Source organism: Mus pahari, chromosome 5 (assembly GCF_900095145.1).
Source record: "Mus pahari chromosome 5, PAHARI_EIJ_v1.1, whole genome shotgun sequence".
NCBI lineage: Eukaryota > Metazoa > Chordata > Mammalia > Rodentia > Muridae > Mus > Mus pahari.
Window position 1 is genome coordinate 164,427,680 of NC_034594.1, and position 24,792 is coordinate 164,452,471.

At 46.3% G+C, this 24,792-nt stretch overlaps 1 protein-coding gene across 2 annotated transcripts in view; it reads right to left on the minus strand.

Annotated features, from left to right (window-relative positions):
• The window catches only part of Hhat (hedgehog acyltransferase), a 256,294-nt gene that overhangs the window by 72,674 nt on the left and 158,828 nt on the right, over positions 1 to 24,792 (minus strand). For both annotated transcript variants that reach the window (XM_021198909.1, XM_029538880.1), the window contains one exon: positions 10,044 to 10,245. In XM_021198909.1, coding sequence (XP_021054568.1) covers positions 10,044 to 10,245 — 202 coding nt within the window. The remainder of the gene's footprint in view (positions 1 to 10,043; positions 10,246 to 24,792) is intronic.

Consider the following 24,792-nt stretch of genomic DNA (forward strand, 5'->3'; position numbering starts at 1 on the left):
TGATGCAGAGGCTATGAGGGGGACTGCTTACAGGATTGCTCTCCATGGCTTGCTCAACCTCCTTTCTTATAGAACCCAGGACAACCAGCCCAGAGACGGTACCACCCACAATGGGCTGAGCCCTACCTCATCAATCACTAATTATGAAAATGCCCTACTGGCCTGTTTAAAATACTATCTTATGGAGGCATTTTCTTAAATAATGTTCCCTCTTTCAGATAATTTTAGCTTGTGTCAAGATGACATAAAACTATCCAGCAAACACCCTCTCCCCCATCCCAGCCCAGATAAACTGTACCTGAGAAACTCTAAATGAGGAAGTTATAGGTGCTATGAAATTTGAGAACACACAAAAAAGCATGTGCATCAAAGTATCTAGAAAGAAAACAGTGGATACAAAGAAACAAGAAAAGAAGTGGCATTTCCCAACAATAAAGGTAAAAGACACAAGACAGATAGCTTCAACAACTGCCAGAGAAATTGCAACATAAAACCCCATATCAGATACCATCTGTGTGAGGGTAGAAGAAGACAGTTTTAAAGACACAAAAGGACTCTAGAATGTATTTCCCTGCATCCTTTTCTAACAAAGATTCTAAAGGGTGGGCTCCAGAAAAATCACACAGTAGGGTGTGTACAGAGTAGTGGCAAGCTGTCCCAGGGCGATAGGAACAGGATGTAGCAAGGAGACAGGAAGATCAGACAACTGACAGACAGCAGGTTGGGCAGTGGTACCCGCATAAAGAGGAGATGAGAGCTTCAGGGAGGGTCATCAGAAGTCAGTTGACCATCTGCCCATGGGGATTTCTATCTGAGGGAGCTTGCACTCCAATAGGAGAGTCTGGAAAGAAGTAGTGGTGGCAACCTTGTCAGTCCAGCAAAGAGGATGTAAGCTGAGGTGGGGAGAAGGTCAATAATGTTTCCATCCCAGCAGTGAGTCACTCCAGTGGTAACAATGTAAACACAGAGACAGAGACATCTCACACAGAAACCCACTGCCTTTATAGATCAAAAGTAAAGAATGAGTTAGTATAGATATTTAAAAGATGGGTATAAAAAACTGGAAAACTAGGAGAATTCAAAGTTGCTGTTAGGGAATGGATGTGGGTGTTGGGGGTGTGACGTCTGTGATATCACACCCTCACTAAACAACAACACCTCTGTCAAGAAGAGCCAGTAAACACCATGGTGATTCCCTAAGAGTCTGTCTCCTGGTGATATGACAGCCATTTAGTTTGTACAAGTTCACACTATAAAGTTCACATCATTATAAAATATCTACATCTCCATCCTTAAGTTACATGTGACTAACCGCCTCTATGAGCCCCAGTTCACTTAGATTGATCTTTCAGATTAGTTACCTCATCCACAACTGTGTGGTCCTATAGTTAAATTCCAAGTTTTGGAGCCTGGAGAGATAGCTTTGAGGGTCAAGTGCTTGTCATACAAGTGAAACAGCCAAGTTTAGATCCCCAGAACCTACATAAGAGTCTGGGCACAGTACTGCTTATGATCTCTGCACTGGGAAAGCAGTGAAAGGGCAAGGGGTGAGCCGACGGCAAGCCAGTCTTGCCAAACTGGTGAGCTCCTGGTTCAGGGAGAGACTCTGACTCAAAAACTAAGTCATATATCCAGCACGGTCCTCTAGAATCCACATGCACACATACTCATATGAGCATGGGTAAGTACATTCAGGAATACACACATCACACACAACACACACATCACACACAACATACACATCACACACACATCACACAATCACATCACACATATCGCACACACACATCATACACACATCACACTACATACATTACATACACAATCACACACACACATCACACATACATCTTACACACACATCACACACAATCACACACACACAATCACATCACAAACACCACACACACACCACACACATCACACAGAACAAACACATCACACACACACACATCAGACACAGGCACACACTTTATAACTTGTTCAACTTGTTCAAGGGCTGGAATGTCACAAGCAGCCAAGATACGCAGAGTAGATGGGCATGTGCTTCATGTGGAGTAAGAGGGATTTATCCAGGAATATCCTTTGTGTCTGAAATTTAGGATGCTCCAAGGAGATCACATATAACTGTATTCAACTTCCGCAGAGTAGAGCTAAATACTTGCCTTTCCCTGTCTCCAGTCCCCTCATCTGTGAACCTCAAGTATTAACAGACCTAGAAGGGCTGCAGCAACTATTAAGTATGACACTTTGAAAGAGCCCCAGTCAGTGTCCATCTTGCCTCATCTGTAATCAAAGCTGGGAGCTACAACAGCCCCAAGTATCTTATCCCTCAGAATGACAATTCTACCCTCCAACCTCTGACACAAATAAGATATGGGGCCAGGCAAGCAATGCCTCTGCAGGGTGAGTCCACCCTGCTAGTCTTCCTCTGACTGGACCACAGTACAGGCTCACTGTGCAGAAGTAGAAACCATAAGATACAGAGCACAGGTGCCACCCTCAGAGGAGACAAAAAGCAGTGACTTCCATTGCTGCTTTTCTGTGCTCCTGTGTACTTATGAGTAAGTCTCATGACATATATGCCTCATCCTTCATCTTCCCCTAACAGGACGAGAACATTTTCTTATAGTGGCATTGCACCAACAATGTCATTACACCAACACCATCACTTTCAAGAGCACAACCATTAGCTTGGCGAAGGCCCTGCATCTTTTATACTGTGGTCTTTTCTGTCACCCTCATAAGAGACAGTCAAGGGTCATTCTGTCATTGACTCCAACCTGCTACAGGAACAGGGCCAACAGCAGAGGAAACGAGACTCAACTTAAAGCGCGTTCTTCACTTTGTGTGGGTAGCTACAGGCACGCGGCTGCCAGCCCAGCTCATCTCAAACAAGGCCAGCAGCTGCTCGGCGTGCTTTTTTAAGCGGAGTTTATTTCTAGGTCTTTGGAGAGATGTGAGACACTTTAGAAGGATTTTATTTTAGGAGTCCTATGCTCTGTGCCTTCTCAGAGCTTTAAAATGAGCACTCAAACATGCAATACACACAGAAGCACAGCGCGCACACACATATAAACACATAAAAATATACTGCACTTAGTATGAGCACATTACTTAGGGAATAAGCAAAGGGCCCAACAACAGGAATCTTGGCGGCTCCAGCCCTGCTGTTTCCAGGAGATAATGTGAATTTGGAGGGTAAGAAAAGAGACAGCCTTAGGAAGGGAACCCAGAGAGAGCTTCAGTGGGTATGTTACAAGAGCTATTTTCCCCCATGAGGCACAGCTCTGTAAGCCTGTGTTTTGCTCTCAGCTAGGACAACAGTGACAGGAGAGTAGATAATCAGAACAGGAGACCTGTCCTGCTGTGGCTGAGCTGGTGGGGAAAGGAGCCGAAACCACAAGTCAGTCTTCCAGGAGAAACCAGATGCTGGGCCAAAGCCTCCCCTGGGGCAACCTCAGCAAAGGGAAGTCTATGGAGGCCAACGTATCCGAGCTGAAGGGGGATTATTCTGAGTTCTACCTGTTAACCAGAGAGGGTGAGACCTGGGCTTCGGATTGCCACTGAGAAGAAAATACATAGGCAATGGTTTGCACGGCCATTTCCAGCTTTATTAATGATGCCATGGTGGGGAGACCAACCAGTCATGCCCGCCAAGGAACATGCTGTTTATAAGAATAGGCCTGCTCTAGCCTTTGGAGCTATTCCAGCATGTTGGTCTGACATATGGTATTAATATGTTAATTTAGCATGTTTGTTTGGTTAAGGACTTTGCATTTCTAGATTTCTAAGTGTGACACTCAAGTCCTTTACATGGGGATCTTTTGGTCTTTCCAGTCGCCTTTCATGTCATGTCAGCCTCTGAACTCCAACAGCACCCAGTTCCCAATTTAAGCTGTGTGTGAAAGCTCCCTCCTGTTAATCCAGTGCTGCTTCTCACTCATCAGGGTTCTGCCCAAGTCTGGCTCCTTGGCAACCAAGAGCTCAGCTCACATCAACTCCTTCCCTCACGAACATCAATGTTCTAGAAGCTTCTTTCTGGGTATAGTGCATACACACCTTCTTCCGGTCATCAACTGGCTTGCATACAGTATTCCTCTCAACTACACCAAAGACTGCAGGGAGAGAGATGTCACTCACCGCTCTTTGCTTCTGATAGCCCTCTAACCAAGGCTCTTTAGTCTCATTTACCTGATCCTTGAATGGCATCACCCCAGTGAGCTCTCCCTTCCATGAAATACCCTCTTCTTGGGTTCTGCAAAATTACCCCTACATTTCTATCCCACTTTCTGGTTCCCTCCTTCACCCAATGTATTGGCTGGTTTTGTGTGTCGACTTGACATAAGCTGGAGTTATCACAGAGAAAGGAGCCTCCCTTGAGGAAATGCCTCCATGAGATCTAGCTATAAGGCATTTTTCTCAAAGGGTAGGGGGATCCATTGTGGGTGTTACTATCCCTGGGCTGGTAGTCTTGGGTTCTATAAGAAAGCAAGCTGAGCAAGCCAGGGGAAGCAAGCCAGTAAGCAACACCACTCTGTAATCTGCTACAGTTTCTGCCTCCAGGATCCTGCCATGTTTCATTCCTTCCCTGATTTCCTTCCATGATGAACAGCAATGTGGAAGTGTAAGCTGAATAAACCCTTTCTTCCCCAACTTGCTTCCTGGTCGTGATGTTTGTGCAGGAACAGAAACCCCAACTAAGACACCAACTATCAAGTATCGGTGCGTCCCAAACTCAGTGTGGACTTTGTCTATCTCTTCACACCTCCCTTCCCCTCCTCTCCACCTCTCTCTCTCAGTCTCAAACATGATCATGCCTCCAAAATACCACCCATAGGCTCCCAAATCTTTATTTCTAGGCTCGACCTTTCTTCTGAGACATACTTGGCAAGGTTGTATCAGACAATGTCTTCCTATATTGTGAAAACAAGTTAATTGTCCATTTATTGAAGAAGTTAACTAGATAGGCTCCCCAGCTGCACAGAGACCAGGGCATCATCCACTGGAAACATGAAGACACAGAACAAAGAGCAGGGACAGAGGGATCACGTTACATGCAGCTGAGAGTTCTCCACTGCTTGACAAAGTCCCCAACATAAGACACTAAATTTATGCATATGTAGCAGAGGATGGCCTAGATGGTCATCAGTGGAAGGAGAGATCCTTTGTCCTGTGAAGGTTCTGTACCCAAGTATAGGGGAAATGCCAGGGCCAGGAGATGGGAGTGGGTGGGTTGGTGAGCAGGGGGAAGGGGATAGTGGGTTTTCAGGAGGGAAATTAGGACAGGGGATAACATTTGAAATGTAAACAAAGAAAATATCAAATAAAAAGAAAGAAAAGAAAAGACACTAAATTGAAGAGTGGAGGGCCAGGTTTGTCATGCCTAAGTAGGCTCAGTCTTGGAAGAGCTCTGATCCCCTCAGTCTAGTGAGCACCTAGTCTCTCTCAGCTACAGTGGACCCGAGTGGGAGAACAGCAGACCAGCCACTACTGCAAATGGCACTGTTCCTCACAGGCACAGGTTTTATATTCTCTCAGAGAGGCCCTTGAGGCAATGGATTCTGACCACTAAGAAACTTTCTAGCTGAGTGAGGTGACATCTGGTACCAGCTGAGTGTCTTGTCATTTGGTGAGTCAGGATCCCAAAGAATCAGGTCACTTTAGGGTAAATGACCTTTGGGCCTTGATAGCCAGCTGTCTGCTCATATTCAACCAATCACAGTGCTGATGGCATTGGTTCTTCATAGCCCACTGTCTGCTCTCCTCAACCTGCTGGTCTACCAAGTGCAAGGAGCCATGGTCTGCTTTCTTTCCGATGTGCCAGAACCTTCCAGAACCATTAGACTGATGGTAGTGGTTAACCTCTGAGGCACATTTCCTAAGTTAAGTCTATAAGTAGAGATTTCACTGCCCCATAAGGGATTTAGTCATTGTATTCAGACACTCTTGAGGAGAAGAGGAGCTGGGGGCTGAGGAAGAAGACTATATTTAAATCATGCAATAAAATGGAAATCAGGAGTGAGTTGACAAGGGTTAACTTCTTGAGATATGGGTTCACCTTTGCATAGGAATAACTGATGAGCAGCCGGGAAGGGTCTCTCTCCACGGAGAGATCAGATCCCAGCTGGCAGAAAGCAGGGTCATGCCACTGATGCTTTGAACTGCCACCACTAACTAAGAGATTTCAAGGCTGAACACAAATTCTGGCTCCCTGAGGAGTACGGTATCAGGAAAGAGTAGGTTGCCTCAGCAGCAACTCTACTTCCAACCAGTAAAAGAACTTGGTGAAAATGCCTGTTGCCAGTTTCCTACAGATCTGTACTTACCAGAACCAGAGGTGCTAGCCTCCTCCTTGTAAAGTAGCAGGGTGTTAGCAGGTGGTCTCTTCCTTTTATATATGAACATATTTTGTATTGAGTATTAGGGCAGCAGTTTTCAATCACTAGATCCGTTGGTATCTGTACCGCTATAAAACAATGTCTCAGCACAATGCTCAGTAGTCCTCTACCTTCCTGGGTTCTTCCAGCAGGGAACCTGTGTTGTCCATACCACTGGCAAGCCCCTCCTCTCTCTTCTGCTCTCCTCAGTGAAGTCAGAAAACATCACTCATTCACTCAATGGAGCACAGTGCCAAGCACGGTGATAACTGTCATTGTGTGTTGATTATGTGGCCTCTATAGACTCAAAGGTCAGTGAGGGAGATAAAGATTAAACATCTAAACGTATTTCATTAAGCTATCACAGCTGCACTAGGAGAGAACATGTGTAGTCTCAAATGGAGTATCCAGAGGGACCTGCCTGAACCAGGAAAAACAGCATAGGGTTCACAACCAAATTGTCTAGCAAGACAGAGTCTGAAGGATTGAGATGTGGTAGGCAGAGAGGGTACCCCAGGAGATTAGAAGCCTTGTGGGGGAGCTTTAGCTTGGGGAGACAGGCTTGCAGGGACAGGGGCCAGCAGGACAGGATTCAAGACAGTAATAATCAAGGCCTCAGAGTTTGTCCTAAACATTGAAGACTTAGTTCTGTGAAGATGGAAGCCACATTGAGTTTCATTTTTTAAAGTCTTTTTATTATTTTCATGACTGGGCATTTTGCCTTCCTTTAGTTATGTACATCAAATGTATCAAATGCCCATGAAGAATTAAAGAGAGTCTTGGAGACCGTGGAACTCAAGTTTCAGACAGACCATTGTGAGCTGCTATGTGGGTGCTGGGAACTGAACCCAGGTCCTCCTGAAGAGTCACAGGTGCTCTTTGCTACTGAGCCATCTCACCAGCCCTAACAACTGGGTTTTAAAGAGTGTGGCATGGTTGGATTTTTACTAAGGAACATCACTAGGCACGAGGAGAGTGATGGACTGAGGAGAGCAAGAATGGAAGAAGAGCTACTAATTAGCTGCTGTTTGGTTACCAGGCACAAACCGAAAACAGTGTGGATCAGGAGGGTTCCGGTGGCTACACAGTGACTGAGAAAACCTCAAGATCAAGTCAGAAGGCAGGAGAAACAGTTCATGCAGGAGAAGGAAAAGCTAACGGTTTAGGCTTTGGGTAACCTGAGAAATGACAATCCCGTTAACATAGAGCACACACCTGAAGATGAGGGAGAATGGGTTCAGAGTCAAGACACCTGCAAGGGAGTCAAAAAGAGGTTCAGTGGCCAGCTGGATCCATGAGTCAGGGCACCAGTAACGAAGATGCTTTCAGGTTACCGGGGTCGGGTTGGAGAGATGGTTCAATGGTTAAGAGCACTTGCTGTCTTGAGGACTGTGTCATTCCTACGGAAGCTCACAACCACCAGTCCCAGAGGATCTGATGCCATTTCCTAGCACTGCATGCAGTGTGGTACACAGACATATATACAGGGAAAACACATACATAGAAAATAAGACTAAAAGATTAAAACATCACAGTCAAATGTGCTACTTTTAAAGATGTTTTGTGAAAAGTGGGTATGTTTTGGGACTGTACTATTCAAGGTGATGTCCAGAAACCACAATTAAGCTACTTCTCAAATGTGCTAAGCGTGCAAGGGCCTTGGGTCATTACCCTACAGTGTGGCAGATCCTGCATTCGAGAACTTCTGGGGAGCCAACTTTCCTGTTTGGTTTGTTCCCAACCCGATTTAGTCTGCGCTAGGTCACAGAGAACAGTTGGGTTACTCACTTAATAGTTCAGCTCTATCAATCCGTGACTCAGAGTCCACGGTACACTGCTTCATATTCTCCTCAAGGTTAATATTAAAGCATTAAGGTTTCTTGAAGGAGCATTGGAACTGTGCCTGAGACTGAGCAGGGAAAAAAAAAACCTCTGGATTCCAGGGGTAATCCCTGGGTTTCAGGCTTTGGGGAAGAGCCTTCAGTCTTGAGAGAAGACACCCTTAAGATGCCTCTTCTTCCATGGCGTTCAGCATGATGTCACCATCACTTTCACTATTCTCCATAGACTTTATAGACACTTCTTTCCTTCTGAATATGATTTCTATCCTTTTTTTTTAAAAGATTTATTTTCATTTAATTATGAGTCTATGTGTGTATGTCTGTGCATATGCATGAAGTACCCTCAGAAACCAGGAGGTGGCGTCAGATCCCCTGGAACTGGAGTTGCAGAGAGTTGCAAGCATCCATGTGGATGCTGGGAACCAAACCAAGGTCTTCTGGAAGAGCAACAAGTGCTCTTAATCGCCGAGCTCTCTCTCCAACCCCGAAATGCTTCTCTTTACATATGCACAAGCATACTTAATTTCTTCCAACGTGCTGCTCTCCTGTGTGCTCATCTGTTTTTACTGAGATAGCTGTCTTCTGCATGGTGGCTCTCTGGACTGAAACTGCCCTTCTGCATGGTGGCTCTCTGGACTGAAACTGCCCTTCTCCATGGTGGCTCTCTGTACGGAAACTGCCCTTCTGCATGGTGGCTCTCTGTACGGAAACATGCTTCAGTGCATTTGTTCCATCTTGATGATTTTTTAAATGTGTTTGCTTTAGTCTCGTGTGCTGGGTAGAATATATCCACATTAATCTTTTTTTTTTTTTCCAGTGAAACCTCTTTTGTGTTTTACAGCCTGCCACGAGACCAGACACTGGCACATTTCCTGCTGGGTCATTCTTCGGGTTGGCAGAACACTGTTCATATTCAAAAACACTGATTTCCTACAAGATCCTCGCATGTCAACTGCCACACTTACAAGGCAAAAAAATATGTGTGTAGTGCTTAAGACATCTGTGAAGGGAAGTGTTCAATTAATATCCCAGTCCTATCTATAGGTTCAGAATGCCGTTTTGTGCCTTAGCTGTCTTCTATGCTTGTACAACAGACAGCTTCTATCAAAAGCTAAAATACCAGGACCACTTGGGACAGTCAAGTGCAGCATCACTCAGGACGGGCAAGGGCTTCTGGGAACATGGGGGCATCTGGGAGCATGGGAGCATCTGGGGGGATGGGGTCTTGATGCCTCCTCTACAGGGCAGTAAGAGCTGATATGCACCATGCAGAATCAGCTGTGAACACGTGAAAACCTGTAACCTGACAGCTCTATTCAGGAAAACTCATCCTGATTATGATATCTACGTCAATACAATATAATGAAATGATTAATAACAGATTATTTAAACAAATCATGAGTTTACTAGGCCTTTTGACACCAATCTGCCTGCTTAGCAGGGCTGAAACACCACCATAGCTTTTACTGAAAATGGCTGAGTGTGCACATACAAACAGAACATACTTAGAAGAATGAGCTTTGATGCGAATTTTGTTAATTTACTCATCTGGATTTTGTAATTTTTCTATAATAAATGCCTAGGCCTTTATAGTTACAATATTCATTCATCAATCCGACCAACCATTCATGTAAACAGTGATTGGTTTTGAAGTCTTCTCCACCCCGCCCCCAGTCATACTTCCTAAAGATGTACACACTCTGAAATTGTCTGGCAAGAACAGTTTATATTCGAGTGAATCTGGTGACCCCTATCCCTCCCAAACCTGTCCCTCCTTGTTCAGCTGCCCCCTACCACACAGGCAATGATGGATCACACTTACCAAAGTCTCCCGGATGCAGGGTGTCTCTAGCAGCCTCCGGACCCCACTCTCCACAGTGACTCCCAGCCAGTTGAGTGCTGCCCAGCACCAGAGGTCCTCATAGCTGCCATGCCAGTAGCTCACAAATGCAAACGTTGTCGCAGTAGAAAGCAATGTCCCCAACAGGCCACGCTGGGACCCGCCCAGTGGGATATACACATACCTGCAGAAAGAAGAGGCTGTGAGAAACTATGCTGAAGGGGGGAAGGGATGCACCTGCCTCTCCCTGCTCTCCCGCTTGACTCTAATACCAACATTATCATTAACAGAACAAAAAATCCCACTTCCAGGAAGCTGTAGCCATTCTGCGAACTAACTCTCCACCTCACTCATTGTTGACAAACCCACAAACCTCCACAGGGAGTGGAGTGTATGAACATACACCAAGGAGCCCTCATCATGACAAGAGTGCTCCTGCACAGATGCACCCAGTTCTGGAGCCCATCACAGGGTGCCAACCAGGCTGCTTGCATTGTAAAGAGGCTGACCATCATGGCCAGCATGCCTTTCACAGTGCAGACTACTAAGCTTAGAGTAAACCCATTGTTTAAACTCAGTTGCTAAAAGCAGGTCCTTCCATGGTAGGAGTGGGGTGCATAAGTGGGGTAACAGGGCTGATTCCCGACGCCCAGGCAAGTGGCCCAGATGGAGAGGAGCTCTGGACTCACAGGAGTGCAGGACCACACCCCCTCACCCTCTGCCCCAAAGCACAGAGTCCTCAGATATTTCTCCATCCCTGAGTGAGTAATGCCCAGGGCTGTGAGAGCCCAGAAGTCCCCAAGCATGCCCTCCTTGTGGGGTTTTAAAAGCCCAAAGGCCTTGGTTCTTTCTGGTCAGTTTCTCTTTGTCCTTCTTCTATCCAGGAAGGGACAAGAGACCTTTATCTGAAGACGTGATGTCTTCTGAGACACTGTACAAGCACCCTTTTACTTGATTCTTTGAAGTGCCGTGTGGTTCACACCTGCCATCCCAGAATCCCTAATGGTTGTTTGTACTGTACATGTGATACTTGCTTACTGTGGAAAAAAAAAAAGCTTTATTTAAAAATACATTTTTTTTATAGAACTACTTCTCAGAAGAAGCCAAAAATAAATAAAATTAATCAGATCAGAAAATAAATGACAAAACTATGTAAGTATTTTTATTTGAGATAATTTAAACAATGGATAAAAATTAAGCATATTGGGCCGGTGAGATGGCTCAGTGAGTAAGAACACCCGGCTGCTCTTCCAAAGGTGCAGAGTTCAAATCCCAGCAACCACATGACTCACAACCATCCTTAACAAGAGCTGACTCCCTCTTCTGGAGTGTCTGAAGACAGCTACAGTGTACTTACATACATAATAAATAAATAAATCTTTAAAAAAATTAAGCATATTACTGAGTGGAGATTCACTAGATATGTACATTGTGCAATGACATTGGCCCCTCAAACTCTTGTTTCCAAAATCCTGAGGCTAGAACTCAAGACCTTGTGCAAGCTGGGAAAGTGTTCCACCATATCCTGGTCTTCCCCCCCCCCCAACTTCTGTTTTTCTTTATGGTAAAAACATTCTGCATCATTTCTCTGAGCATATCTAAAGATACATATGCTACTGTCTTCAGTAGTGACTGCCAGGTCCCCCAAACGAGCCTCACTCAGTACCTGTGGCTCCTCCCAGCTTCTCTCCCCACCCCCTACCCTCCACCTCTTCCTCCTGGGGGCTTTCCCCCAGCCCCTTGCTTCTGATTCCTCTGCAACTCAGCCCTTTTCACCACATGCCTTCTTGGTTGTCATGTGCTCTCTTGATCCTCTTGCCCCATCTCCTCTCTCTTCTCTTCCCCTTCCTATTCCCGTCCCCTCTCCTGTCATGGCCAGGTCTGTTCTGCTGGCCATGATCAGTCTGGCCATTCTCTCCTGTCTTCTCAACCATACCATGGAGCAGTCACGGCCCCACTTCACTCAGCCACTTCCTGTACACCACGACTGGACTTTTTGTCCTGGCTAACTAGGACTGGCTAACTGACTGCTGACTGACAAGGACTACCTGTGGCTGTACTTGAGGTCAAATTCTAGGTTTCACTTTACCACTAAGCCGCATGCAAACTCTTCTCCACAAAGACTTTCCCTCTACCAGGCTCCTCTACCCGAGGAGAGGAGCTCTTGCTTGACCGGCCTGCACAACCCAGTTGTCAGGTCAGTTTAGAGCGAATCCCTCCCTGCCCCATCGGTTACCCTTGATATCCTAATTCCTTTCCCCTCCGCCAGACACCTTAGTCAGGCAAGAACTCCATTAAGTTGGAGACTGGGGTGGTGTGGCTCAGTGGGCAAAGTACTTGCAATGCAAGCACAAGGACCTGAGTTTGGTTCCCAGGACATTCTCTTTCCCCCAAAAGTTTAATTTCAAGGAAAAGTGTAATTCCGGGGTCAGGGAGACGGAGAAGGGGCTGTGGCTTATTGCTCTCATCTACCTGATAAGCTCAGGCCAGTGAGACACCTGTCTCCAAAGCATGTTGACAGCACCTGAGAAATGACACTGAAGTCATCCTCTGGCTTCCACATGTGTACACACATATACATGTACCTGCACACGTGTGTCTGCACATGGACAGGTACACAAGGAATCCCACTAGGTCTATCTACCAGAGTCTCCCTAAATCCCAGTTTCTCCAGTAATTTTCCACTCAGTGAGCACGCGCTCCATAGGTCTTCCCCACCCCTGGTGTGTTCACGACGGGTTTCCTTCAGAGCCCTTGCTCCATCCTCCACATCCCAGTACTCTCTGCACAGAAGGTATGCCTAGCACTTTCGTGGTTTTATAATCTCTCTTACTCGGCAATTCCTCTCACTCTCAAATGAAGCATACCATCACCTTAGCTAACCCCATTTTAGGAGTGAGGGAACAGAGGCTGAGAAGTTAGTTTGGTCAAGAGAGGCATTGAGGAGGAGAAAGGCCAAGATAGAGCCTAACTAGCGTCACAAAGCTAATGCGTTTCCTTGCACCCAAGGCTCAGTCCTTTTGCCTTTCTCCCTAGACAGAAAGAATGCCAGAGCCATTTTACAATGGAGCCACTTCAGAAACATGTGGAAAATAAATCCATCCCAGGCACCAAATTAAGAATGATGTGCCTATACATTAGGTGCCTATACATTCGGTGTCTATACATTTGGTGCCTATACATTCACTGCCTATACATTCAGTGCCTATACATTGGTGGCTATACATTAGGTGGCTATACATTAGGTGGCTATACATTAGGTGGTTATACATTAGGTGGCTATATATTAAGGCATGTTCCTGAAGTGGCTGAAGATGGCTCTGTTGTGAGCATAAGGACCTAAATTCAAGGACCTATCTCCAATTTCTAGACTGAGAAACTAAAATAAAAGCTGAGACAGGTGGATTGCTGAAAAGCACCTCTGAACTAATGAGTAAGCTCCTGGAAAGGGGGAGACCTTTCTTCAAAAACACAAACAAAAACATGGCTGGCGCCTGAGAAACGTCCAACGCCATCCTCTGGCTTATCTACACACAATCCTGTACATGCATGTGCACATACACTCATGTACACACACAAGCACATGCACACATGCATTCATACATAAGTCTGTTTACGCATGTGCACATACAATCCTGTGTACACATGTGCACATACACACACATGCATGCATATGTAAGTCTGTTTATACATGTGCACATACACACACATGCACACACATGCATTCATACATAAGTATGTTTACACATGTGCACATACAATCCTGTGTACATATGTGCACATACGCATATGCTCCTTCTACTTCCAGCATTTACTTAAGCCTTCAAGGAATCAGGGCATTATAAGAAACAAAGACCTGAGATTCTCTTGCAGAAATATGGCATGCCTGGCTGTGAACCAGTGGCTGGTCTTGCTGTGAGGCCACATGCCAAGATGCCAGGTCCACAGGAAGACTTGACAGTATGGGAGGGAAGGTGATGAGGAAAGAAGAAAGTGGGGTATGAGAGGCTCAACCAATGTGCCCCACTTCAGTGTGAGGGAAAAGGGCTGGGTGCTGCTGAAGGGACACCTCCGAGGAGCGAGCAGTGAGCCTGAGAGCCTGCAGTGGCACAGGTCTTACTTGGAGTTCTGCTGCCCCCTAGAGGCTTCTTGATTATCGGTGTGCACTACTCAGGGATTTTGGATTTGGGCTGGAATTACTGTGGCCTCTTACCCTGCACATCATGATCATCTTCACTGAGAACGACTGTGGTTAAAGGAAACATCACAGTATTTGCAGACTTGTTCACATGCTAAGGCTGTATGCACTAAAGAAAAATGAGCTGCACAAGTCAGAAAATCCAGTACAGAATAAAAGCCTGCCGTGCCTCTCACCAGTGAGATGTGGCATTGGGTCCTGTCTGTGAGCTCTGGATGCTGCAACAGCCACCCCTTCCTCACATGTAGCTAATTTAAACCATAATCTCTTACTTTGCTTTCAAAAATAACAGCTGACCAAAAACAGTCTCTGAAAATTCTTTATATCCCTGAAATTAAGATACTGTAGGTCTCCAAGGTCACAAAATTGCTTTGTTCCAAACCAGCAGAGGGATGAGCCTTCACTCTTCACTCTGGAAGACAGTAGATTTGGCAAGAAGAGGGAATAAAGGATCTCTCTTTAATGTATCCTACCAGCCTGGTTCTGTGGTTACTAAGAACAGAGGTGTGCCTGCCTCAGAAAAGCAGTCACGTGAGACACTCTGGTGAGCTGCACAGCCACTGACCTCCTGGTGAAACCCCACTGAGCACAGCAAAACAAAGATTTCTTCTTGTGGGGACACTGAGACCAAGTCAACAGGAGTCTCATCTTGCCTGGCTACCTGGGTGGTCCCTGTCTGCATCTCTGCAGGCCTCCATTCTACATCTTGCAGAATTCACACTATGTGGATGCCCTACAGAGGAAGCTGCATGCAATAGGTAGATGGCATTCACGATGTCGGCCCCTGACTGGGTGCCCTTGCCGGGTGCTCTCTGCGTACTGAAGATAGTCATCAAGACAAGTTTCTGTGAAATACTGATGAAGCTTGTTTTGCCCCTGAGAGGTCCAAGTTAAATCTAGTGTGTTCCTGGCGCCATTATCACAATGGGAGTCGTCCTTGTGGGAAACGGTCTCCTTATTTGGTCAGATCTACAGATGACATATCCACTAGTCTACAGTGAGAAGCCCAGCAGGCCTCAAACTTGTGACAATCCTCCTGCCTCAGTCTCATCAGTGCTGATTACAAGTATATGCCACTATGTATCGTCTTTTATTAACTAAAACCAGGTCATCTTGCTTTGGGCGAATAATGCTCCTTTATGAAGGTGTGCATCGATAAAACTTTAGGATAACCCCAGAGGGCACCAAAACACATCAAAGCCACACTAGGGAAGGAAACCAAAGCAACATTCTCTCTGGTTAATTTGACCACGAACAAGCCCATGTTTCAGTTCCTCGCTTCTCCGCATATGTCTGCCTATAGTTTGTGGTTACAGCTGATCTGTGGTCTGTCTGTTACATGCGTCTGAAACAGTGTTGTTAGTTGTGTCTGTGTGCTGTGCCTCTCTCTAACCATGGACTTTGCTCTGTATTTATAGAACAACACAGAAATTATGCTATGAGAATGAAATAAGGGGTTCTTTACAGAATCTTCAACAGGATTTTACAGGAAGAAGTTGCCTAACTGACCCTGAATAGCACTCAAGACTGCAACAGATATTATCAAGCTATATACCCTGTGGTTTGCAATATTTAGGGTAGAATTTGTTTTATGGTTGCTTTTAATCTGTTGGCTGCTTTCAGCAAATGATCACTATAATACATATACAGGCATGGGTCAGGGCATGGAAGTGCACATAACTTAAGATTAAAGCTATGCATTAGCCTAGGTTGTAAAAGCTGATTGTGTGGGAAATCTAAAGCAAGCAAAGTTGGCTAAATTGTTCTCTCAAAGGCAAGGTAAATGTAAACAGGCTGAGTACACAGTAGGCTAGCAGGTTAATTACATAGTCTTAAATGATCTCAAGACATATAATTAACCTGGCCTCAAGGTCCAACAAAGATCAGTCTCTTTGGGGTCAAGAGGCTTTTCAGAACAACGTATCACTACAGACATGTTTGGACTGGTGAACCCCATTACCTCCTATTGAGTCAAGTTGGACTGGTGAACCCCATTACCTCCTATTGAGTCAAGTNTTGGACTGGTGAACCCCATTACCTCCTATTGAGTCAAGTTGGACTGGTGAACCCCATTACCTCCTATTGAGTCAAGTCAGAGGAATGACATTGATTATCAGACAGACCAAATAATTACGTGCTACAGTGACCAAGATTAGCACCCAGAAGATGTCAGGTCAGTCAGAGGTAGGGCACAGGGAGTCTGTGGGAAGATAGGTAGGTGAGTGTGAGCAGTTCCCGTGAAGGGGAGGGTAGTTTGACTCTACCTCCCCCATGGCCTCCACAAAGAATTCTTCACATCATGCCTACAGCAGGGCCAGCGTTTTGACTGCTCATGTAGGAAACCCGTTGATCTTAAATTCAGTCCATTTTCACCTTTCTCAGGAAGAGCCCTTCAAACTTTCTTAACTTTCTCTTTAAGCTAGAGTGCACTGATTCCTGAAAATGTCTTCAAAGGCAAGCCACTTCTAATATGGCTGCCATTTCAGCTAAATTCCAAGATCCCAACAGGGCTAAACAGGGAGGAAGTATGAGCTTGGTCTAGTGTTTATTTCTCACTATGAAGCGAAAGATTACTTATAAAGGGTTTTAAAGGAGGATACAAACAAAAAAAGAATATAATTTGCTTTAATGTCTTTCCATTCAGTGCAGATCATAATGAAACTTTAATAACTAGGACGCCACAGTTGGTTAATGGGCAACTATAGAGTTGATCATTTCCAGAAAGCAAGGAGAGGTCTACTTGCAAAGTGGAGGGAATACTCAGGCCTGGTGAATTCTCTGCTCCTTCACTAAAAGATGTCGGGTAAAGATGTCTTATACGGTTCTGAAAAGTTCCTAATAAGAATTCTACGTCCTGTCTCTCTCAGAAAATTGTGGAAATTATAAAATAAAAACTAAACTACCTGTAGTGGTGGTTCATACCTATAATCTTAGCAGGTGGTAGGCAGAGAGGCAGGAGAATTGCTATGAGTTTGGGTAAAACCTTTTCTCAAAACAGCAAACTTAGTCAAATTGCATCTTATCTATATGTAAACATCCATGTTTATGTAATTAGATGCCCATATTTTTAAAAACCACAATCTTGCAGTCCACAGAGTTGGTAGCTCTGAGGACTGAAGTGCTATGCTCAGCACAGGACTGTGCTTAAAGCTTAGAGAAACACTCAGCTTGGCCTTCAGAGTCCAAGACCCAGAGCTCATCCCTCCAGAGCTCTGCCTTCTTGGGGCAGGAAATGTGGAAATGCTGCAAAGGCTAGCCCAGGGCAGCAGCAGAGTGCAGGACAAGGAGAGCATGCTCAGGAGTCAGAGGCTAGGCCTCCAGTGGGACCATTTGCCAGTCTTGGGATCCCCGGGCCCGTTAGAAGCCTGCTTCATGGCAGAACCTCAGCCAGTGTGGACAGAGGGTATAGACACCTTCTTCTGAGTGTCTGTGGAGATCATATGAGTTCTTAAAAGCATTCAGGAGGCTTATGTTCCCTGCTTATGGCAAGGACACTTAGAGATCCGGGCTGGGCTGCAAATGTGTTCATATTGCATTGATGAGTAATGCCCCCTCCTCCCTCACCCCTGCCCTGGTAACTCCCATTCTTCTCTCTGCTCTATACACCTCATTATGATGGCTCATTTCCATAAATGGACCATGCAAGAGACACTGGATCTATTGGCTTCTCTCAGCAGAACACCTCCCAGGTTCCTTCAGCAAGTTTGCTCCAACAGGGAGGATCTGGTAACAGATGAACGCCTGTACACTTGCTAATGGTACAGCGTCACAGACAAAGCTTGGTACTTATCACAGATAGGATCTGAAATGTCCTGTCCCCAGCAGGTGTTCTGGCCGACTGTGGCGCCTTCAGGAGGTGAGGCCTATTTGTCCAGAAGCAGACTACCTGAGGCAGGCCTGTGTTGTCAGCTTCCTATCCATACCTTGCAAAGCCAGCAGACTCCTGCCACTGCTGACAGAGTCCCTGTCTCCATCGCCCTCACTTTCCTCCCTCCCCTCCCCCCAATACTACATCCTCAGAGACTAAGAGAAAGCAAACCTCCTCAGCTGCTTCTGCCTCGTGTTTTGTCACGGGGATGAAGAATTAAGTTGGCTTCTTAAGTGAATTCGAAGGTATCAAACTTTAATAGGAATAGTTTCAAATTGTCAGTTACACCCCACAAAGCCGTTACGTAAATGGCGTCATCACAGAGACAAGCACTCCTGTCTCTTCTGTAGCACATGAACTCCATCCTGCTGACTTAAGGATCTCTCTTTACTCAGCACCAGCAGCAGATCCAGGGCTAAATCTGAAGAGGCGAGTGCTGTGGATTCAACCCACTGTTGCTGATGCTTAATCTAGATGTTACCCAGGTGTCCTGCACACATGTAGCATTGAGAGTGTGTTGACAGATGAGGATAAAGCCAACTCTACCATACACCAAATCATCTATCTTCCATACTCTGCAACTAAGGCACTATGGCTTTTCCTTCCACTCAGGATACACCTTATCTACAAAAGTCACCTGACAATGTCCCTTGAAATGAGTGGCTATTGTGTGGGTGGGGATTACATATGTGTGTGTTTGTGTGTGTGTGTGTGTGTGTGTGTACGTATATTTGAAGTTTTATATATAGTATATGTGTGTATGTACAACACACACACACACACACACACACACACACCTACACTTACAATATACTTGCCTGCTACTCACTGAATAGCCTAGAATGGTTTTGAATTCAAAGGCAGTCCTCCTGCCTCAGTCTCGGGAGTACTGTGGGATTACAGGTGTGCATTACCATGCCTGATTTTCATTCCTCCATCTTGAAGCGATCTGACAATGGTCTGGAGGGGCCACTGTCCCAGTGACAGACAAGCCTTTGAAGTAACCCTGAACAAACTGCCTAGAAGACATCATCTTCAGGACTTTCCCACTCTGTGGACAGAGGCACGGGCAGCCTTGGGGCAAGGGTCACCTGACGGCAGACTGTGGTTTCTCTCCATGGGTTTCTAACCCCTCTTCCAGGCCTGCCATTGTCTTGGGCTATAAATAAACACATGAAGCAGATTCCTTGGAGTTTCACTCGAATGGGGCAGAAAGAGAGAGTATAGACTCTTTAGTGCTGTCGAGCATCGCCTAATCGCTAATAAAAAGATCCTTGAAGACTCAGTTTAATAACCACTGAGATTTCCTGGCTGCCTGCCTGTCTTCCTACCTTCCTCCTAAGAGGATACTAAAAGCACTTACATGCCTCTCCAGGCCACATGAAATGGGGCAGAGCACAGCAAGCCGATGCAAAAGGGGTGAATGTGGGGGATGATGTGTGACACCCCCCCTTTCCCTGCAAACTGAAAGGGACAAGGGAACATCCTCCCCTTTCCAGAACACTCTCCACCCTCTGGTCTATCAGCACTTCCTAAACTTAAGGACCAGCATTGCCGTTGGGCGCAGGCACAGCTCCTCCGATGGACACACAGCTTCTCTCCTGAGCAACTGCACTATCTGTTCCTCCTGGGATGTCTGCCTCTCACCCACATATTACCCACTGTTGGCCCTCATTTTCACACTCATTTATCATGGCTTCTTGGGAAATGTGTGCTATAAAAGGACCGTGTGCAACGAGAAGGTCACTGTACTGGTGCTATGCCTTGGGCCCTGTAGAAGAAAGTGTTCAGAAGACAAGCGCAGTGGAGAAATGCCAGGAGGCCTACGGAGGCATTTCACTCTCCATCTGCCTTTGCGGTACAATGATGCAGGCAGCCATGCTGGACGGGGCCTCCCGGAGGCAAGAGAAGAGGCTCTGCTGAGAGCAGACCTCAGGTTCCCATGGCAACATAGTACCACGTACGGAAAGTCTAGTTAGTGGTCACACAGAAAAGAAAATTAACAGCTGGATATACAATTACAAGGCAAAAGAAATTGGCTGCTCAAAAAGCTCCTCTCCCCAGGAAGAATGCATCTGTCACAGCCGCCAAGTGTTTACCTAGGAGATGTATTATCTACGTTGAACTCCCATTGCCTTATGACCAAAATGGAGACCCATCAGCCTGACTCTACCAAAGTCAGCCTTGAACTGGCTCCTGCCTGGACTACCTATTGAATCACCTAGATAGACTCCACCCTTTTAGTGAAGTCATCCTGGATCTAGGCCCTGTAGCCCTTCCAAGGCCTACCTCAGCCATGCTCCCTTCTACTAGGGTTCAATACTCACTTCGAGGAATATTTTTCTCATCTAATCTTACCCTTTGATGTGTTTATGCATGTGCACACACCTTGGTTGTTGAGACAGTGTCTCTAATTAACATGAAGCTTGCCAAGTAGCTGGGCTGACTGGTTAGGGAACCCCAAGAAGCCACCTCTCTCCACAGCCCCAGAACTGGGATTAGAAGCATGTTCCACACCCAGCTTTACCCACCTGGGCTGAAGGAACTGGACTCAAGTTCTCCTGCTTGTAAGACAAGCTCTTCACCAACTGAGCTATCACCCCCAGCCCTCGCCCTTTGGTTTCTTATCTCTTGGAATCACATGTTCATTCCAGCCTAACACATTTCTTTAGACTTCCTGTGCCAGGCTCCTGTTACTGTAGACCACAGTTTAGGTGGAGGACAAGCACCATCTGTTACGCCACACAGGAGAAAATCAGAGCTCTTCTAATGTCAGGGGCCCCGAGAGAGCCTACAGCCTTCGTCTTCTACTGTTCTTCTCACCCTCCTCCTCATCCACTGCATGTCAACACTGCCAACAGTGACTGCAGCAAGCTGACTTGATAAATGCCCACCACCCTCACACACTACGGCAGGCTTAACCCCATCCCACTCCACCCTCATCCCCACTGTGCTCTCAGAAATCCGGTTAAACCACTCACAGAGGTTCCTCAAACAAACAAGAAAGCTGGCAGGGCCTGGACTATAAGACACTTATCTGCTTATCTGCTGACATGTCCCCGGGGGAGCTGCCAGAAGTACCAAAAACTGGGAGGTTTATCCAAAAAGCAAAACGACACATTTTAAGATTAAAGCACTTATCTGAGCATGGTGATGCACACCTTTAATCTTAGCATTAAGGCAGCCAAAACAGGCAGATCTCTATCAATTCCAGACACACACACACACACCAATCTACATATGGAGTTCCAGGATAGCCAGGGCTACACAGCGAGACCCTGTCTCAAAACAAACAAGCAAAAATTAAAAATTAAGTTGGGAACAGTAATTTGTGACCTTGACTCTTAGAGGCTTTATAGGAGACCACCAACATCAGGTGCATGTGAGGGTGTTTTCTTTCATAAGCCTGCAGAAGGATGACTCTCTTGCCCCTTTGGGGGGTACCCAAGTCAAGTTTTCTAGAAAAACAAAAACAAAGCAACAACGAACCAAGCCCTTGTTCTCTGGCATCCACACCCTCCCTTGCTCCAGTGTGTTGGTCACAGAGAAGTCCAGAATCTGGATCATGGTTGGGAAAGAACTAAAGACACACACAGAGAGTGCCTTCGACTGGGGAGATGGCTCAGTGGGTGAAGTGTTCCCCTTGCAAGCATGTGGAACAGAGTTTGACTCCTAAAGCCCCATATAAGAAAGCTGACCACTGAGGGACTAGTTCACAATCAGTTTGCTAGCAAGGCAGCCTATTACCAAAGCCCATGCCAGTTAGAGACCCTGAGATTCTGGCTTAAAACATAAGGTAGACAGAGCCAAGGGAATGACATCAGAGATAGTCTGTTAACCTCCACATGCACACAAGTGTTCACCACATAGGTACACGCACACACACACACACAGGACACTGGAGCACAATGACCATGAAGAGACTTTTCTGTGGGGAGCACAGATGGGGTTCAATGGCCAGAATGTGAAGCAAATGAGAGAAAATAGTGGTGATATCATACAGGCAGTGATGTCATAAGGCAGTGATGTTATGTAGTGATGTTATACAGGCAGTGATGTCATACAGGCAACAGACTCAGAACACTGCCACTCTACAATGTCTTCAAGAGGAGAGAAAATAAAGGCCTCAGGATCAAAAGTGAATAATCCAAGCCTGATGGTTGCTGGAGGTGATGATGAGGCCATTCCCTTCTGGGCTGAAAATGAGGCTCTGACAAACCAGCTTTGGTGGAATTGTTGCACCTGCCTCTCATTTATCACAATTACTATTCACAGTCTCTATCAGAGAAAATGCCTTTTAGAACTGGGTGCTGGGAGGGGAAAATTGATAAATCTTAAGCTTGGACACAAGTGACAATAGCTCTGTGACAGTTGCTCCCCACCCCTGTGCCAGGGCAACAAAGCAAGGCTATCACCTAAGCTCAGGAAACAATAGCATGTTTCTCAGGGTGTGGTGACCCCACCCATTTAAATGGCCCCATGATGACCAAACGCTTGAGTGCACATTAGAGAGCAATACTTAAAGAGCTGGCATGATACATAGATGAGCCGAGGATGGCATTATGTGTGTGCCACACAAGGAAGAGCCTTCTGTAGATTAAAAGTGCTACCACACATGCAATAGTGTTGTAAGAAAGCCAATGCCAGTGACCATGGCACTGGCTACGCATGGGGACCACACTGGGAAACAGTCACTTCATGAGGGCTGGGGACGGAAGTGAGTGAAGATGGCACTCCACCTACATTTAAAGGTCCCCTCTCAGTGGAGTCAAGAAGAAAGCTGTTTCCGGATGAGGGCGCACTCTGAGAAAGGCAGGTGGCTCAATGCTAACTCACACAGGCTATAGAGGAAGCCAGGCCCTGAGTCTGGGGAAACAGAAAGCAGTTGGGTCCAACTGTGTCTCCCAGTTCTCCTGTCCTCTTCATCCCCTGGCTTCCAAGACAAAGGTGGGTGACACTGCAAGCAAGGGGTCACTTCCTGTCACTACTTTGTGGAGGTCAAGGAACAAAGACATTCCTTCCAGCTACCTCCTCCTTGCTTACCCTGGGTAACCATTACCATGGATCGAATCCAGTGACCAATTCAGGAGTCTTGGCCCTCTCAGTGTGTGTGTGTGTCTGTGTGTGTGTGTGTGTGTGTGTGTGTGTGTATCTTTGGTGGTCAGAAGAGGACATGGAAACCCCCTAGAGAAGGAATTACAGTCACTGTGAGGTGCCCAACATGGGTGATGGGAATCAAACTCATAGCCATCTCTCTCAGCCCTGAGCCGATTACTTTGAGAGCCCAATAGGCTGACCCTGTTTCAAGTCCCTGCCCCAGGCTAAGAGACAGGCAGCCTCCTTCAGGGTCACTATTCACCTAGAACCAGAGGACCCAGAGAAAGTCTGACTGACCACACTGCTATGCTCAGGTGGCTGAGATACAACATGGGCTTTGAACCATTTGTCCAGACTATAGGAGCGATGACCACCACATCGATGCTAGAGCACGCCAGATGTTGATAAGAGACGGATCTTGCAGCCATCTGGTTAGCTTCATGTTGTATAATTTCCTGCTGTGTCTTGTCCACACCAAGACCTCTAAGAGCCCACCCTGGACAACATCATCAGTGGGAGAATGAAGTCTCTAACTACAAACACATCCCAACTTACAAGGACAAAAAGCCCAACACCTGGACTCCCAGGATGTGGCCCTTTGCCTTCTACCTTTCCTGTCTGAACCAGCCCTGGACCACAGCTGTCTCTGGCTGAGCGACATAGGGCTCAGTGTTCCACCAGCCTCAGTCGCTCAAGGCTCATTGTACGGTGCAAAGTGCAACACCACTCTAGAAGGAATTCTCTGATCTTCCTCTTGGAGGACCTTGGCCCAAAGTCTCTTTGGAAATGAGACTCTTTATTGAAATACTCTCTGAGCAGACCAGGTCTGTTCGTATAGCTCAGGATGAGCTCAGCCTTTCTCTCATAGAATCCCAGGGCAGCAAGCAGGAAAGGCGTTGCTAACTTACTTCTGATGGTTCTCGGGGTACAGTGTCTTTGCTTCAGGTTTCTAGAAGCAAACTATCCAAGCCACGACTGTAAAGTCTGTGTGACTATCCACTAGAGTCAGGACGATAAGCTCTCTGACCCAATTCAGTGGCACGTCTGTACTTATCAAAGGCATGTGCCTATAAAAATTATGCTAAGTCCCAGTGCAGAGCTTGCCGCTGTGGTGAACACAATAACAACACAGAGACGGCCAGAGGCATCCTGTGCTTGCCTGGAACAGCCTCAAGCTTTGTTAAATAGCCTGTTACCTTAAAAACAATTAACACTGAAATCTAGAGTTAGAGACTAGATTAGTTAATAAGTACATAGAGGGGTGTGCAGGAGGAAGGGTGGACCTTATAGGATGGGTCCCACAGGTTCAGGGGGAAGGGTGGGCCCCGCACAACCCAGGTAAGAAGCAGAGCCTCTTCCCAACCCAGCACCCAAGGAAGAGGCAGCCACTCCTCCCTGATCCTCTCAAGAAGGTTGAAGCTTGTGTCAACCTACATTCACTTGAGAGAATCTGAACAATGGCTTCAAGGAGACAACCGAGAGTGATACAGAGATGAACGGCGCTCTCTCGCTCTCGCTCTCTCTCTCTCTCTCTCTCTCTCTCTCTCTCTCTCTCTCTCTCTCTCTCT